The 13,099-nt window shown below is 52.6% G+C and overlaps 1 protein-coding gene across 2 annotated transcripts in view; it reads left to right on the top strand.

The window, feature by feature from the left end:
- SEMA5B (semaphorin 5B) overlaps positions 1-13,099 on the top strand; it is a 39,951-nt gene that overhangs the window by 11,540 nt on the left and 15,312 nt on the right. For both annotated transcript variants that reach the window (XM_004712232.3, XM_045287564.1), the window contains exons 4-7: positions 8,498-8,560; positions 8,682-8,780; positions 9,268-9,481; positions 10,095-10,380. In XM_004712232.3, the coding sequence (XP_004712289.1) occupies positions 8,498-8,560; positions 8,682-8,780; positions 9,268-9,481; positions 10,095-10,380 (662 nt within the window). The remainder of the gene's footprint in view (positions 1-8,497; positions 8,561-8,681; positions 8,781-9,267; positions 9,482-10,094; positions 10,381-13,099) is intronic.

Genomic DNA, 13,099 nt, shown 5'->3' with positions numbered 1-13,099 from the left:
ATGTGGCTTTTAGATCAACCGGTGCCTGTTGGAGAATGGATCCGAGGAGGAGCCTGTCGCGGGGTAATCGTAAACATCCAGGTGAGGGACCGGGAGGAGGGAGCCGGCAGCAGCCGTGGGGTTGGAGAGACACGGTCAGAGGAAGGGACGCCTTCATTTCCTTGCTGTCAAAAATCCACACAGCGGAACTCCAGCAGCTCAACAATTTCTATACATACAGCGCAGTGGCTTGTAGTCGTACAACCATCTTCCCCTTCCTGTTTTGAATTGTCCCTGCCTTGCTGATGGGGACTCACCCCACCCATCAATGTCTTCTATCTGAGGACAATGGTTCTGAAAGTTGGCAGAGCTCCTGGCCACCCGGCACGGTGCCCTTCCATCTGAAGATGGCCTCGGACGCCGGGAGGGTGGTACCAGCTAGGTTTCTGGCTTGCATGGCTGGGTACCCTCTATCGGGGTGGAAACTAGGCTCCTTGCTCGACATGGGCTGCTCTTGGGAGTCACCAGGAGGGTTTTTAAAAAACACCGATACCGAATTTCACCTCCAGAGGCACTGACTTGGTTGGTCAGAGTAGAGCCTGGCACTGAGAGGTTTTTAAAAACTGCCAGGTGCTGTCAGCCAGCAGCCCGATGGAAGAACAGCTGCTCGGGGACATCAGGATAGCCCGCCCAAATGCTCTGGCTTCTCCAGGTCTCTTTAGGAGCTGGTCAGATGTTAGGATTCTCTGTCTTGAGGCTGGGGTCTGGTTCTCCCAGCTATCTTTTGCCCGTTGGGGACAGGAGCTCAGCTTTGAGCTGGTCTCTGAAGGACTCTCTAAACCAGCCCCAAGAGCACTTGGGTATTGGCCTTTCTACCTTCCCTGCGGTCACTCTTAGGGACCTCGAGGTACCGCACAAGTTCTGACAACACCCTCCACCATGGAAGTAAGGAGAGGAATGGTATGCCCACCTTCCCACCCTAGCAAGTACCATTTAACCATAGGGGAAAACACAAGAGAGAGAAGGTGGACCAAGCCAGCCAGCACTTCCTCCCCCAGTGCTGGTGGCACCGCAGCCCCTGGGGTGTCGGCTGGCCTGGCGTGAAAGTCCACCCTGACTTCTGTGAGTCGTTCCACCATTGCCCTACCTGGGCTTTGGGACCCTGCTTTTGCATTTGCAGTCCTCAGCCTGCAGGGAAGGGATGACTCCCTTAGCCAGGTAAGCACAGGCTCACTTGTGCCTACTTACTAATCAGTAGTGAACAGTTTCAAGTGTTTCCCACCACATCTAGTAAGTACAAGTCATTCTGTGCTTACCTGGCTTATTGGGTCATCCATCATTGTCAGCAACTGCCATCAAAAGTGGCCCACCATGCCAAGCTTGAGCGTGTGTTGCCACCAGGGGGCTCTGCACCCAGCTGGGGAAACGCTGCCCTTGGCAACACCTCCTCCCTGAGCCGTGAGTCGTCTTGGCTCCAGGGTGTGACTTAACCAAACGCTTTATCGATTATGGGAATAATGAGCATTCCTATGGAAACCTCTCGGTGCAAACCTCGCAGTGCAAACCGGTGTCTGTTAGAGGGGCCGCTAAGCACTAACCCGAATTAAAAATCGCATATGGACAAGATCTGCTATTCCTGCGACGTTTTAGCCAACTGTTTTCTTTGGCACTGTGCACCACAAAGGACGCCACTTAGAACGTTAAAGTGTGGGTTTCATTCTGGTGAATCAGTTGGATATAAAACAGGATATGGGGATGTCTACACAAATCAGAGTATTTTTATCAGGAACATATTTTCCTTATTTTCCATGATGATCACAAGACTTCAGTTCAGATTTTTTCCTTCAATTTTTTTTAAGATTTATTAACATATTTGCTGCCAAAAGTATTTTACCTGCCAAGGATATAGTTCCTCTGTGCCATTCAGATAGATCATATGAAAAAGAATACTATAATACTGAATTGCACACGCACAAACACTTACTTTTTTGCGCCAACTAACCGCTCCTCAGAGGTTCCCTGGTGGCGTGGGGGTGGGAGCTGTCGGCTGTGAAGTGGAATGGTTGGTGCTTGGGGCCCAGCCGCCGCTCCGTGGGAGCAAGAGGGAGCAGTCTGTCTCGTTGGGCAGCTCTGCTCAGCCCTCTGTCCTGCAGTGCTGCTTTGAGACGGAATGGAGCTGATGGCAATGGATTTGGTTCCCTGTGGAACTTCTCCTTAAGGATGATCGATATTTCCTGATGCTGTGTGAGGAGCTGTGTGTGTGTATTGGGGGTAGGGAGATGGAACCGGGCCACATCTGTGGTGGTTCTTCGTCAGTGTAACTTAATGAGCCCGTCCCGGGAAGGAAGAGAAGGGGCCCCCAGTGTCCGGGGCTGCTAAGGAGCCCACGTGGTGAGCTACAGAGCTCGGACTTGGATCTGGTGGTTAAGACCCCCGATTGGCCCTTGCCAGAGCACTTCCAGGGGATGACGTGGCTGGAGGCCTAGTTGCAACGGATTGATGATCCTGGGTTGCCAGATGTCCTACAGAGTGCCGCGCCGGGACTCCCGTGCACGTATGCACCAGGACACAGAATGGGCCTTTGTCTGCGCCTGGGCCGGCATGGAGGCTCATTCCTGAGTCGCTTCCAGTTGATCTCCACATCCTCCAAGCTGGGAATCTGGCAGCCCCGAGGGTTGTTTGAAATGTAAACTCCACCGAGGCTGGGACGCAGTGCTCAGAAGATGTTTTCATGTTTGGCCCTCATTCCTGGCTCACAGGTGTCCATGGGAGGTGGTGAGTCTGCAGGGAGAGTATCCAGGCTCCTACGTGTCTCGCCTGCTCTGTCCCGAAGCAGGAAAACCATGCAGTTACTGTGTCCCTAGAGATGCGTGCCCTGGAATTTCTGAGGGGGGGAGGGCCAGCCCTAGTTTAAAGCAAGCTCGGTGGCAGACAGACCACACATCTCTGTCTTCGAGCCTCAAAGCTGCACTGAAAGGACAGTATGAAAAGAATAAAGGGGGGGAGCCCCTGTGATGGAGGGAAGGAGAAAGGGGCTATCAGCAGAGGAGCGAGAGCTCCCCCTGACCACTCACAGAGGGAGGTAATGGCACAGAAGTAGGGCGCCTCCCCAGCCAGACCCCAGGAGGACGTGGAGACTGGGTGTCAGGTATTGTGGGACGTGAGGACGGTGTCCAAGGCTCCAGAGGAAGGATTGGTTGAAATTGTCCAAATCGAGAGATGGAAAGGCAGGGCTATGAGAACGCTTGCGCTGGCATTGGACATGGCATTCTTTAGTACTACTTGAAATAGCCTCCTTCCCAGTTCTCCTGAGGGAGGGAAGATGCAGCTAGAATCTGTGTGCGCGTGAGATAAGAGGGAGACCCATCCCACGTAGCAATCCCCTCCCCCACCAACAGAACCGCATCTTCCAGAAGCCCAGCTGGAGAGACTCCAGGTGTGGGGACAATGATAAAGACACTAATGGGGTGTCGGCCTAGAACTAGGGGAGCATGAGGAAGCACACGTTCGGTGAATCTCCATGGCTCCAGCAGTCAGTCTTCCTGAGTGTGGTAGTGGGGGTCCTGTGTCTCCCCATCAGTCTTTACAGGCCCCATCATGCAGTTTGCAATCAGCTCTTTGGTCCTTTCTTCTCAACCCAGCAAACCTTTATTCCACAAGGCTTCAGGCTGAAAAGAGAACAGTGCAATAAACCCGGTGTTCTCAGCAACAATCAAGCACTCGCTCACCGTCAGTCTCCCTCATCTGTGACCCCACCCCCTATCCCTGACTCATTTCAGAGCACATCTCAGATCCAGCACATCATCCATAAAGAGGTCAGGATGTGTTGCTCAAAGAGAAGGATTTGCTAAAATAAAAAGCCACTAGAAATTAATTTTATAGCATCATTACATATCCAGCCAATGTCTAGATTTCCCCACATGACTGATAAATTTTTAAAAGCAGAACATTTTTGTTTGTTTGGATCAGGATCCAAAGAGGAACTCTGTATATCGCGACTTTGTGTCTCCCTTAAGTAGCGTCTCCTCTCTTGCTCTTTGCAGTGTCTCTGATGAAAACACAGGACCATTTGTCCTACAGAGTGGCCCTGGATTTTGCTGATTGCAATCCAGGTGGTGTAATTCAACGTGCTCCTCTCTTCCCCCTGTGTTACCTGCAAATCAGTTGTCACGTGTGAAGACTTTACTAAATTTAGACTCTGGGGAGGTGACTTCATAGGTGACATGGTGTCCTTCCTTGGAGAGGTGCCGAGGGTCTGGTTTTCCTCTGTAATTGATGTTTTAGCAGTCCTTGATGATCATGACCTAAACGCATTAATCTTCTAGGTGTTACCTTACCGGGAGCCTCTAATGCTCGTTCCTTCTTCGTATGTTAACTGGACTCCTCCCATAGGAGCTTCCCTTCATCTATTTGGTTATCCTGTGGCCCAGGAGACCCCAAACCCATGGCTTTTCTGGCTCCGAGTGGCCTATAGACCAGAGTAGAACTGTTCCTTTGGGTTTCGGAGATTGTCAGTCAATCTTTATGGGAGCAGTAGCCTCATCTTTCTCTTTTGGAGGATCTGATGGGTTTGAACCGCTGACCTTGCAGTTAGTAGCCCCTCATTTAACCTGCTGTGCCACCAGAGCTCCTCAGGATACAGGAAAGACAGGTGACATGCCCGACTCTTTGTCTTCACTGAGCAGTTTTCAAGTGGCATATTACTGCTTTGGCAATATCCTTTGGTGATGATCAGTTAATTGTATTCTTATGTCACATTATTTTTAAACACACGTAAATTTGATCCTTTTGAATTGCTTTAATCCATGGCAGTTAGCATCTTTCATGACTATCCCATCTTTAGCCAGTTGGCTAAAGCCTCATTGAGTTGGCTTCCGGGTCTTGTTGGCAGAACCTCTGGTAACTTTCTGGTGTGACAAGATGTCCCAGGCTCATCTTGTACATCTCCTGCACGACCTGGAATCAGTCATGTCTATGAGAGTCCTAAGTCGTTTCAGGGGAATGATTAGGGATTTACTTCAAAATTGAAGCAAATAGCCAAAATCACCAAATATTTGCAACGCTGCCAGGCTTGCCAAGAGAAGGACCGGCACAAACAAGCCAGCACACTGGATAAAGGGAGCTTGAGGAACCCAGGCATGCAAACCGACAGAAGAAAGTGATTTCTAAAACTAGTGCGCTCATAGATAGAAGAACCGTTTTATTTGTAAAATGACCAATTAAAAGTCATGGAAAGTGAAAAACACAATTGGGGGATTTCTCATGGAATCAAAGAATTAGAAGATAAAGTTGAAGAAAAATCTCCCAGGAATTAGAATAAGAAACAAACTGAAGATAAGAAAAAGCTAGCAGACACCTTGGGGGTCAATGGAACAGTGGACTAAAAAAAAAAAAAAGTTTCACAAAGGAGAGCAGAGGAAAAATCGAGGGAGAAATTAAGGACAAAATAAGAAAGTTTGCTAAAACAGAGAAAGTCTTCAAATGGAGAGGGCTGAAGAGACCCTGCTCAGAGGCACAGTTGTGAAATGGGAAGCATTTATTGAAGAGAAGACCTTCAGAACTCTGAGTGAAAATTCACTTGATCGCAGAACTCTGTCTGAGAGCAATCCACAAAGTAGGAAGACAGGATAAACCCAACATGCAAGGTTTGTAGACTCGGTCCATCGTGCTCCTTGTCTTCGGAAGATATTGAGACTTGTCCCACTGAACGGAGCGCGTTACTCAAGGTAAGAAAGGCATGGGATGGAGACAGTGGGGGAGGGAAGAGGGTAAATCCTGGTCATAGCCAAGCAAGAGGCCTCTTCTGGTAGCTCAGCCTGGAAGCTCACCTGGCACCTGTTCGGCACTTTAGCAACACGCTGACAGACTGCCCATGAGGCTCGTGGGCTGGGAACCAAACCCAGGCTTCTGGCGTGGGAGGCAGGGATTCTGCCACTGAAACACCAGAGCCTGGGCGAAGTTAACAATAGTTTCACAAAGCAAGCAACTGAAAGAAAGAAAGGGCAAGACAATTAGTCAGTCCAGGAATAGCAAAAAAAAATAGGTCAGGAAAGAAAACCTCATCAGAATATACGTATTTCATTGATTCCAAGAGGTTCCTGCGTTCACATTTGAATGACTGTGAAATCAGGGCGGGTCTCCGTCAAAGGCATCTTCCGGTCACCGTGGTGGGATGGTGGTGTAGCTGTCATTGCTTGTGCATGCATGAGCCTGGTCATCGTTCCTGGCATTGATTCAAGGACCTCAACCCCTTGCCCTTTCAGGCCACAAACCATTTGAGGATCCTGAGGGAAGAAGGAGGGCAGATTATGTGTCCCGACTTGTCTAGAAACTTTCTGTGGACACTTTTCTGAAAGAGCTCTCTCCAAACTCTTACAAGTATATACATTGTCATTCATAGACATAAATATTTTACCATTGGGAGTATGTAAAGAAGGTTTTGCTACCAGCAGTGCACCGCATGCGAGGTACCAGGGATGAGGTAACAGGAGCCAACAGGAAAGAAAAAGGACCTGGTGGTGCCATGGTCAAGTGCACTGCTAACTGGAAGGTTGGCGCGGTGGAAACTCACCAGGGGTCCCACAGGAGACACGGCCTGGCAATCTGCTCTGGGCAGATTTAAACCCAAACTGCCGTGAGTCGGTTCCAGGAGGATAGGGATGGAGAGTAAGTGAGAAAAACCTTCACCTCCAAAACAAGAAGTTGGAGGGGGATGTACATTTATTAATTGATGTACATTTTTGAGAAATCGGGGAAAAACAGACCAGAGAAACAGCCAAAAGAGTTGAACGTGATTATCTTGGGAAATGGCACTGAGGCCTGGGCTCCTTTTTAAAACTCATACTATTTAAATTTAAATATAAGCAATGTACATATTACTTTGATAAAAATAACTTTGGAAATCAATTCCAAAATAAATCAAAGGACTCAACAAAGCCTGTCCTGTGGTATTACCGTCCACACTTCCCCTTGTCTCTTCAGGCCATGTGTCTTCTCTGTATGCGTGGAGAAAGGGCAGCTTGCAGCAGGCTGCAGATGGCGCCAGGCTCCAGAGTCAGTTATCTCTCTGCACCCTGGGTCTGTTCCGGAAGTTGCTAGCTGTGTGCTCGTGGGCAAATTGCGCCGCCTCTCTGGGCCTCCGTTTCCTCATCTGTCACATGAACAATAGGCGCCACGTCTGGCTGTTGTGCGGACCAAGGAGAAGCATCTTGTCCAGCTCCTGGCACACGCCCGGCCCATGGTCCAGCTGAGTGTAGTTGAACCTAACGTCGTTTTCCTGTACACGCCTCCTCTGCTTGCCCAGTGTCCCCACAGCTGGCCATTGTCCGGAGCCTTAAGCCAGTGGCGTCTGCGGGGTCCGCCCTTTTCTGCTCCAGAAGTGTCTTGTTTATGGCCCCTCGCCTCTCACATCCGGCTCATTCTGGGCGTAGATGGATGGAGTCCTGAGTAGGATGACGGCACACTTGATGGTTCTGTCCAGCTGAATCTCAGGACAACGGTTAGAAGCCAGGGGTCATTTGCCTTTCTCCTGAGGCAGGCCTGGCAGTGGACTAGGCCCAACCTGCTCACGTGTTGATGGGGACTCCAGGGTGCCGCACAAGTCAGCCTGCCCTTGTCCCACATGTGAGTCACCTGGGTGCCAGGGTCCCAGGAGCTGACGGCAGCCCCTTCCTCCCCTCCATATGCCCGCCCTTCCAGCTCCACAGCAGTGAGCGGCTCAACAGCTAGAAGGAGTTGTGTTAGAAATTAAATGCAGGTGCGTGGGGTTTTTTTTTGTTTTGTGTTATTTTTTGCTTTGAGACAGGAGAGCTGCTGGCTCAGGGCTCCCTCTCTCAGGATAGGTAGATAGTTCATGTTTATACATGGGACCCAGAAATCTGTAATGAGCCACACTCTAGGGCTGTTGGCCTTGCCTGGACTGGAAGGGTATCTTTCCTCCCTGGAGCTGCTGTTCCAGGGCAGGCATGGGGGTAGGGGGCACAGTAGAGGCAGAAGAGATGAACAGAACAGAGAAGGGGTTCTGGGGACCAGCCCTTCATGAATGCCTAGACATCTGAGAATGTAGGACCGCCCTCAGAGTCCCTAGTAAAGCTGTACCCCACACCGCATGAAGGACCCGAAAGGACAAGCACAGCGGGCAACACAGGACCTGGGCTGGCGAGGGGCTGGTTTAGGGAGGGGAAGTCCCGGGCATGAAGATGGGCATGAAGGAAGCACACACAGAGCCAGAGGGATGTGCCGCCCCGGCTGGCCTGGGAAGGGAGGGCTGGGGGGTCCTTGGGCTGAGTTGTAAGGAGGGGGAGGTGATGGAGAGGAGGAAGCTTCCCATGGCTGGGAGACTGCCCCGCCCCGCCCTGCCCCCGCCAGGTGGGGAAGGTGTCAGGGTGAGGGAATGTCCACTCATTGAAGGAGTCAGGGCAAGGACCCGTGACAGCCGCCGCAGGCAGACGCAGGCCTGGGGAGAGGGCCGGCCCGGGTGTGTGGCGCGGACGTGTGACGCCCCGTGCTCCTTCTGCAGGCCACAGAGTGGGCTTCCAACGAGGACACGCGCCGCTCCTGCCAAAGCAAAGGGAAGACCGAGGTACAGGGGTGGAGGGGTGAGGGTGGTGGGATCCTGGGGGGTGGGGGCTCTGTGGTGCAGCGATGTCAGGAGAAGCCATCGAGGGCCTCCCCGGACAGCCGTGTCCCCTTCCCTCCCCCAGGAGGAGTGTCAGAACTACATGCGCGTCCTGACCGTCGCTGGCCGGAAGGTGTTCATGTGTGGGACCAATGCCTTTTCCCCGGTGTGCACCAGCAGACAGGTGCGCTGGCTGCGGGGCCATGGGCACCAAGGGGTGATCTCCCCAGCCCGCAGGCTCTTGGGGTTGGGTTTCCAGACTACACACACACACACACACACACAACTAAACTAAATAAAATGGATTTATGTTACGCATAAAGAACAAATAGCATTTTAGCATAACTATATCCCATGAAATAACTGGGATATACTAATAATTAAATTATATGTATATATCCATGTCCATTGGCCATTCAAATTTAAGAGGGCCTCCTTTATTTATTGGGCATACCTACCTGGGAGGGTGCTAAGTGAGAGGGGGCGGTTTGTGCAGAGGCAGGTGGAGCAGGACCTTCGCCCTCCCTGCAAGCTGCTCTGTCAGAGGGGCTGCAGGGTGGTCAGCTGGGAAGGAAGCAGGAGGAGGGAAGAGGCCCAGGGACCTTGGGAGGGCATGGGATGGGGATAGAGGCAGCCTTAGGGGAAAGCGCCCCCTTTCTCCCTCACCCCAGGTGGGGAACCTCAGCCGGATCATCGAGAAGATCAATGGCGTGGCCCGCTGCCCTTACGACCCCCGCCACAACTCCACAGCTGTCATCTCGTCCCAGGGGGAGCTGTACGCGGCCACAGTCATCGACTTCTCAGGGCGGGACCCTGCCATCTACCGCAGCCTGGGCAGTGGGCCGCCGCTGCGCACTGCCCAGTATAACTCCAAGTGGCTCAATGGTAAGGGGCTCACCCTGCTGCCCTGCCCCGACTCCCTCGTGCCTCCTCCCACCTGACCTCTGAAGGGCTCCTACTTGCACGATCACAGGAGCAGCCCATAGTAGGGCTGCTGCTTGTTCCATGACCATACGGGTCCAAGACGGACACAGATGTGCTGGCTGCCAGCTCTCGAATCCAGAGAATCTAAAATGGATCGAGGCCAAGATGTGAGGAGATAGAAAGAGTTAGGAATTGATGAAGGTAAAAGTTTGTTTGAGTGGGGGGCCGGGTGGAGGATTATGGGAAGGGCATAGTGATAGTGTTCCAACCCTGCTTCTGCACTCACTGTGTGATCTTGGGCACATTACTGCACCTCTCTGTGCATTGCAGGGTTACCTTCAGGGCCTATAAATGAGAACCACCTGGATTAAGCCACATAGAGTATTGATAGCAATGCCTGTTCAGTCCTAAGTGCCCACTGTTATTGTATCTGGACTTGGTGTGGACACAGAAGTGGGGTCAGTTAGAGCCAGGCAGGTGGTGGAGCCAGAAGGTGGGTGTGTTGGGTGCCACTGAGCAGTGTACTCCCACCCCCGCCATCCTGACCCCTGGCTTGTACATTTCTTTCCCCCAGAGCCAAACTTTGTGGCAGCCTACGACATCGGGTTGTTTGCGTACTTCTTCCTGCGGGAGAATGCGGTGGAGCACGACTGTGGGCGGACTGTGTACTCTCGCGTGGCCCGCGTGTGTAAGAACGACGTGGGTGGCCGCTTCCTCTTGGAGGACACGTGGACCACGTTCATGAAGGCGCGGCTCAACTGCTCGCGGCCGGGCGAGGTCCCTTTCTACTACAACGAGCTGCAGAGTGCCTTCCACCTGCCCGAGCAGGACCTCATCTACGGGGTCTTCACCACCAATGTGTGAGTCCCTGGCCCTCAGCCACCCTCTCCCCTCTGTGCCCCAGGGGGCTCACACGCACCTGACCTTGAACCTGGTGGGGTTGGGCGGGTAGCTCTCTGAGCCTTGGTGGCTTCTCTGTTAGTTGGAGGTGGCCGAGCCTTCTGGCCAGGGTTGCCCGGGGAGTTCATGGTGTCAGCGTTGGGTTGCTCTGGGTTGCTGCCCAGGGTGGGCGTGGGCCAGGTGGGACAGAATGGAAAGGATCCTGACTCCGTGAAGGAATAACCTGCCGAGTGGAACAGCCCATCGTTGGTTGAGGGGTTGGCAGCTCTGGGGGGCTGGGTAGGGGGGTGGGGGGTTATCCATCTGGGTTCCTTAGAGAGATTGGCCCCCAAGGTCCCTCCCAACCGCAGGGTTCCATGATTCAAGCAGTCTAGCCAGCGGGGTCTTTGGCAATCCCACTATCTCCTACGTTCTTTGGAGGGATCCCGATGGGTGGCACTGGTTAAAAGTTGAGAGTGACACCCCATGGATGCTTCTAAAGGGTCCCTCGATGGGGCAAACCACTGGGCCAGTCACACCCATCAGTGGCACCACAGAGCAAAGGCCTGGCAATCCGCTCCCATAAAGATGGCAGCTAAGAAAACCTTACTAAGTGCTCTGGCTTCCTTTGCTGCAATCACGAGACCCTCCTCCCACTGCCTGCTTCTGTGCCGAGGCTAACACAGGCAGGTGTCAGGGTAGCGAGGGACAGGTGGCCGTGCAGGACGAGGACAGTGTGTGTGGGTCCGTGCGGGCTTCTTTGTAAGCACGTCAGAACATACCGTCGTATTTGCTTACCTTGGGCGAGGGCCAAGCTAACGACAAGAAAGACGGTCTGGTGCGCAGGGAGGAGAGCAAGGCTGGGAATCTGCAGTAGAAAGACATTCAAGCCAGAAGGACAGACACAAAGCACACAGCGAGGAGCCACAGGCTGGGTTTGGCAGGATAATGTCCACCCAGAGGTCACACAGCGAGGAGCCACAGGCTGGGCTTGGCAGGATAATGTCCACCCAGAGGTCAGAACCAGGAGGGCGGCAGCCATGAGCAAAGGACAGAAGCAGCTGGAGAGCAGGGACGCTAGGGAAAATGTCAACACTGGTGCAGCTGTGAGTAGTTTATTAGCAAGTCTTTATCGAGTGCCTTCTCCATACCAAGGAGCCCTAGTGGCTTAGCGGTTATGCCATGGGCTGTTACGCACAAGGTCAGCAGTTCGAAGCCACTAGCCATGGAATGACAAGACTTTCTACTCCCGTAAAGAATTACAGCCTCAGAAACCCACACGCAGTTCTGCCCTGTCTTATAGGGTCTCTATGAGAAGCAATCGGCTCAATGGCAGTGAGTTGAGTTTCTCCATGCCAGGTGGGGGGTGGCCCCAGAGGGGAAGGGAGATACCACACCAATGAACAATAGCAGACAAGGCAAACCCTGCCTTCAAGAGCATGCCTTCTAGCGAGGGTAACAGATCAAATTGTGATAAATGCTACAAAGGGGAAGGGCAGCATGCAGGGAAGTCCATGAGAGGATGGAGGAGTGGCGATCAGGGAAGGCTTCCTGTAGGAAGTGGTATGTTCAAAATAAATAGGTATGAACTAGGGGGAGACGACAACATGTGCAACGAACGCTTGTGGTGGAAAGAAACACCTGAATTACTGCACCAAGGCCAGCATACTGAGGGGGAAGGCAGGTGTGGAGACGTCTGTCCTGGCGGGCCTTGCAGGACATGCGCCGAGTGTTTGGTTTTTATCCTAAGAGCAAGGGGAGGCCAGTGGCCAGCTCAGGTGTGCACTCTGAAGTATGGCTCTGACCTCGGGGTGGAGGAGGCAGGACCGGCTGCAGGAAGCCCAGGCCATAGGGCGGTGCAGCACCTGAGCCCAGGCGATGGGGCTGAGAGCAGGTAGAGGTGAATAGAGGTGAACACATCGGGAGAGGATGCAGTGAGCTTTCTGTGCAGTGGCCTTGTCTCTATATGGTTCACACAGGACCCCCCTCCCCCCCCCAGATATGTGAATCTGCGACCAAGAAAGGTCTTAGAAGGCACTGGAGAAGGCTCCCGTGTTGTGGGCTACAGCATAAACCAATGGTTTGGCAACCGGCATTAAAATATAAAGAACAAAAGAAGTGAAGTAGATAAATAAAAAGAATGAAATAAAAAGATCAGAGTGCTTTCTAAGTGTAAATAATGCTCCATGAAACCCGCTTTAGACACACATCCGTACTTGCAATCCTGGGGTGTGTGATAAGGATACATTTATTACTGTGACTCCCAGTAGTTTGGAAACCACTGGTGTGATTTCCCCTCCCACTTGCTAAGGGAAGGGGTGAGGAAGTGGCTGCAAAGGGTCCACCAGGGCTTCTCATCAGTGGGTCTTTCCCCGGGGGTTCCCGGCGTGTGAGGACATGCCTCTGCCTCCTGCAACAGCCCCAGGGTACAGAAAGCAGCAGGTTCATCAGATGTGCTTAATGCCCCTCGGAGTCCGAGTCGGGCCAGGCTGTGAGGGGACAGCTGGCTGTGAGGTTTAAGAGAAAAGTGGCAAGCCCTCTGGCAATCCACTATGGAAACAGCAACCACTGGAAACCCCTGGTGGCATAGTGGGTTATGCATTGGCCTGCTAACCACAAAATTAGCAGCTTGAAACCACCAGCTGCTCCACGGGAGTAAGATGAGGCTTCCAACTCCCTTGAAGAGTTCTAGTCTCAGAA

The sequence above is a fragment of the Echinops telfairi genome, unplaced genomic scaffold, assembly GCF_000313985.2.
Source record: "Echinops telfairi isolate 266 unplaced genomic scaffold, ASM31398v2 ScPeMD7_17;HRSCAF=63, whole genome shotgun sequence".
NCBI classification, from domain to species: Eukaryota; Metazoa; Chordata; class Mammalia; order Afrosoricida; family Tenrecidae; genus Echinops; species Echinops telfairi.
The sequence above is the reverse complement of the archived record's forward strand: the minus strand, read 5'-3'. Positions and strand labels throughout refer to the sequence as shown.